This window comes from Fulmarus glacialis, unplaced genomic scaffold (assembly GCF_000690835.1).
Source record: "Fulmarus glacialis isolate BGI_N327 unplaced genomic scaffold, ASM69083v1 scaffold25281, whole genome shotgun sequence".
Lineage (NCBI taxonomy): Eukaryota > Metazoa > Chordata > Aves > Procellariiformes > Procellariidae > Fulmarus > Fulmarus glacialis.
In genome coordinates, this window is record NW_009192494.1 from 1054 (window position 1) to 2231 (window position 1178).

General features: G+C 63.8%; 1 protein-coding gene across 1 annotated transcript in view; it reads right to left on the bottom strand.

Moving 5' to 3' along the window:
* Positions 1-431: 431 nt before the first annotated feature.
* HMG20B (high mobility group 20B) overlaps positions 432-1178 on the bottom strand; it is a gene marked incomplete at both ends in the record, with an annotated part of 3020 nt that continues 2273 nt past the window's right edge. Inside the window, 2 exon segments of the mRNA XM_009587102.1 lie at positions 432-564; positions 999-1170. Of these exon segments, the coding sequence (XP_009585397.1) occupies positions 432-564; positions 999-1170 (305 nt within the window).

Sequence of the window (1178 nt, forward strand, 5' to 3'; positions counted from 1 at the left end):
CCCCAGAAGCTCAAGGTCCTCGGAGATGGTGCAGCCGCGGGGCCCGGCCGCACCGGGGCTGGGGGGGGTCCCAGCTCACTTCTCCAGCGAGGTGCGTGGGGTGGAGGGGGAAGCAGTCGGACCACCAGCAGAGACTGTCCCTTGCGTGAGCTCCAAGGGACAGGGCCGTGGTCCGGCCAGCCCCAGGCTCCGGGAAGAACTGGTCCTCTTCACAAGTGTTCGCTGAAGAGGGAGGAAAGCAAGGCTGAATTACAGGGGGTTGGCTTCTCTCCCCCACAGCTGCCTGGAGCAGCTCCGAGCCCCTCTCTGCCCACACCTTCCCTGCTCGGCTCCCGTCACCCACCCTGCCACGGGCTGACCCAGTGGTCCCAGTACTCGCCGGGACACGAGGGCTTTTGGGTGCTGGCTCCGGCCAGCCCTGCCCAGCTCACCTGGCTATCCGGGAGAGGATCTCCTTGATGCGCACCACCAGTTTCTCATGCTGCAGTGGGTTGCTCTCGATGGCGCTGTGCAGTTTGGCCATGTAGAAGTCCAGAGTGCTCAGCGTGGGGGTTTCCCCGGTGCCTATGAGGCGGCAGCCCAGTTACCAGGGCCAGCAAGTCCCCACCCAACCCTGCCCACCGTGCTGGTGACTGGGAAAGGGACCCTGAACACTAGGTGCCATCTCCTGCAGCAGGAGAGAGCCCGCACCAACACAAGACCAGGAACAAAAGGATTTGGGCTAATCGCTGCCTTGTGGGCAGCTGTGACTATGGCTCAAGAGGAGGACAGTTCCCAGCCTGCCCTACCCCGTTATAGGGGAGCCAACTGGCTGTCACATCCCTGGGCTCCCCGGAGAGCCCCCCAAAGTGCTCCAGGATCCCACCCCATCAGCAGATGAGCATTTATCACCGCCCCATTGCCCCCTCTTGTACCCCGTACAGAGCCCCATCGGTGCCCCTCCACATGGCCACCAGGTCCCAGCAGCAGGCTGGTCCCCACGGCTGCCCCGAACTCACCAGGGATGGGGAGGGAGGCGAAGCTGGCGGTGAGGGCCTGCCGCACAGACTGGAGCTGCTGCTGCAAGGCCAGGGTCTGCCTCTCCTCCTGGGCCAGTTCCTGCTCTAGCTTCTCCTTGGCACAGTTCATGCTCTCCGTGTGCTTATGCAGGATGGCATTCTGCTCCTCCAACTCAGTGT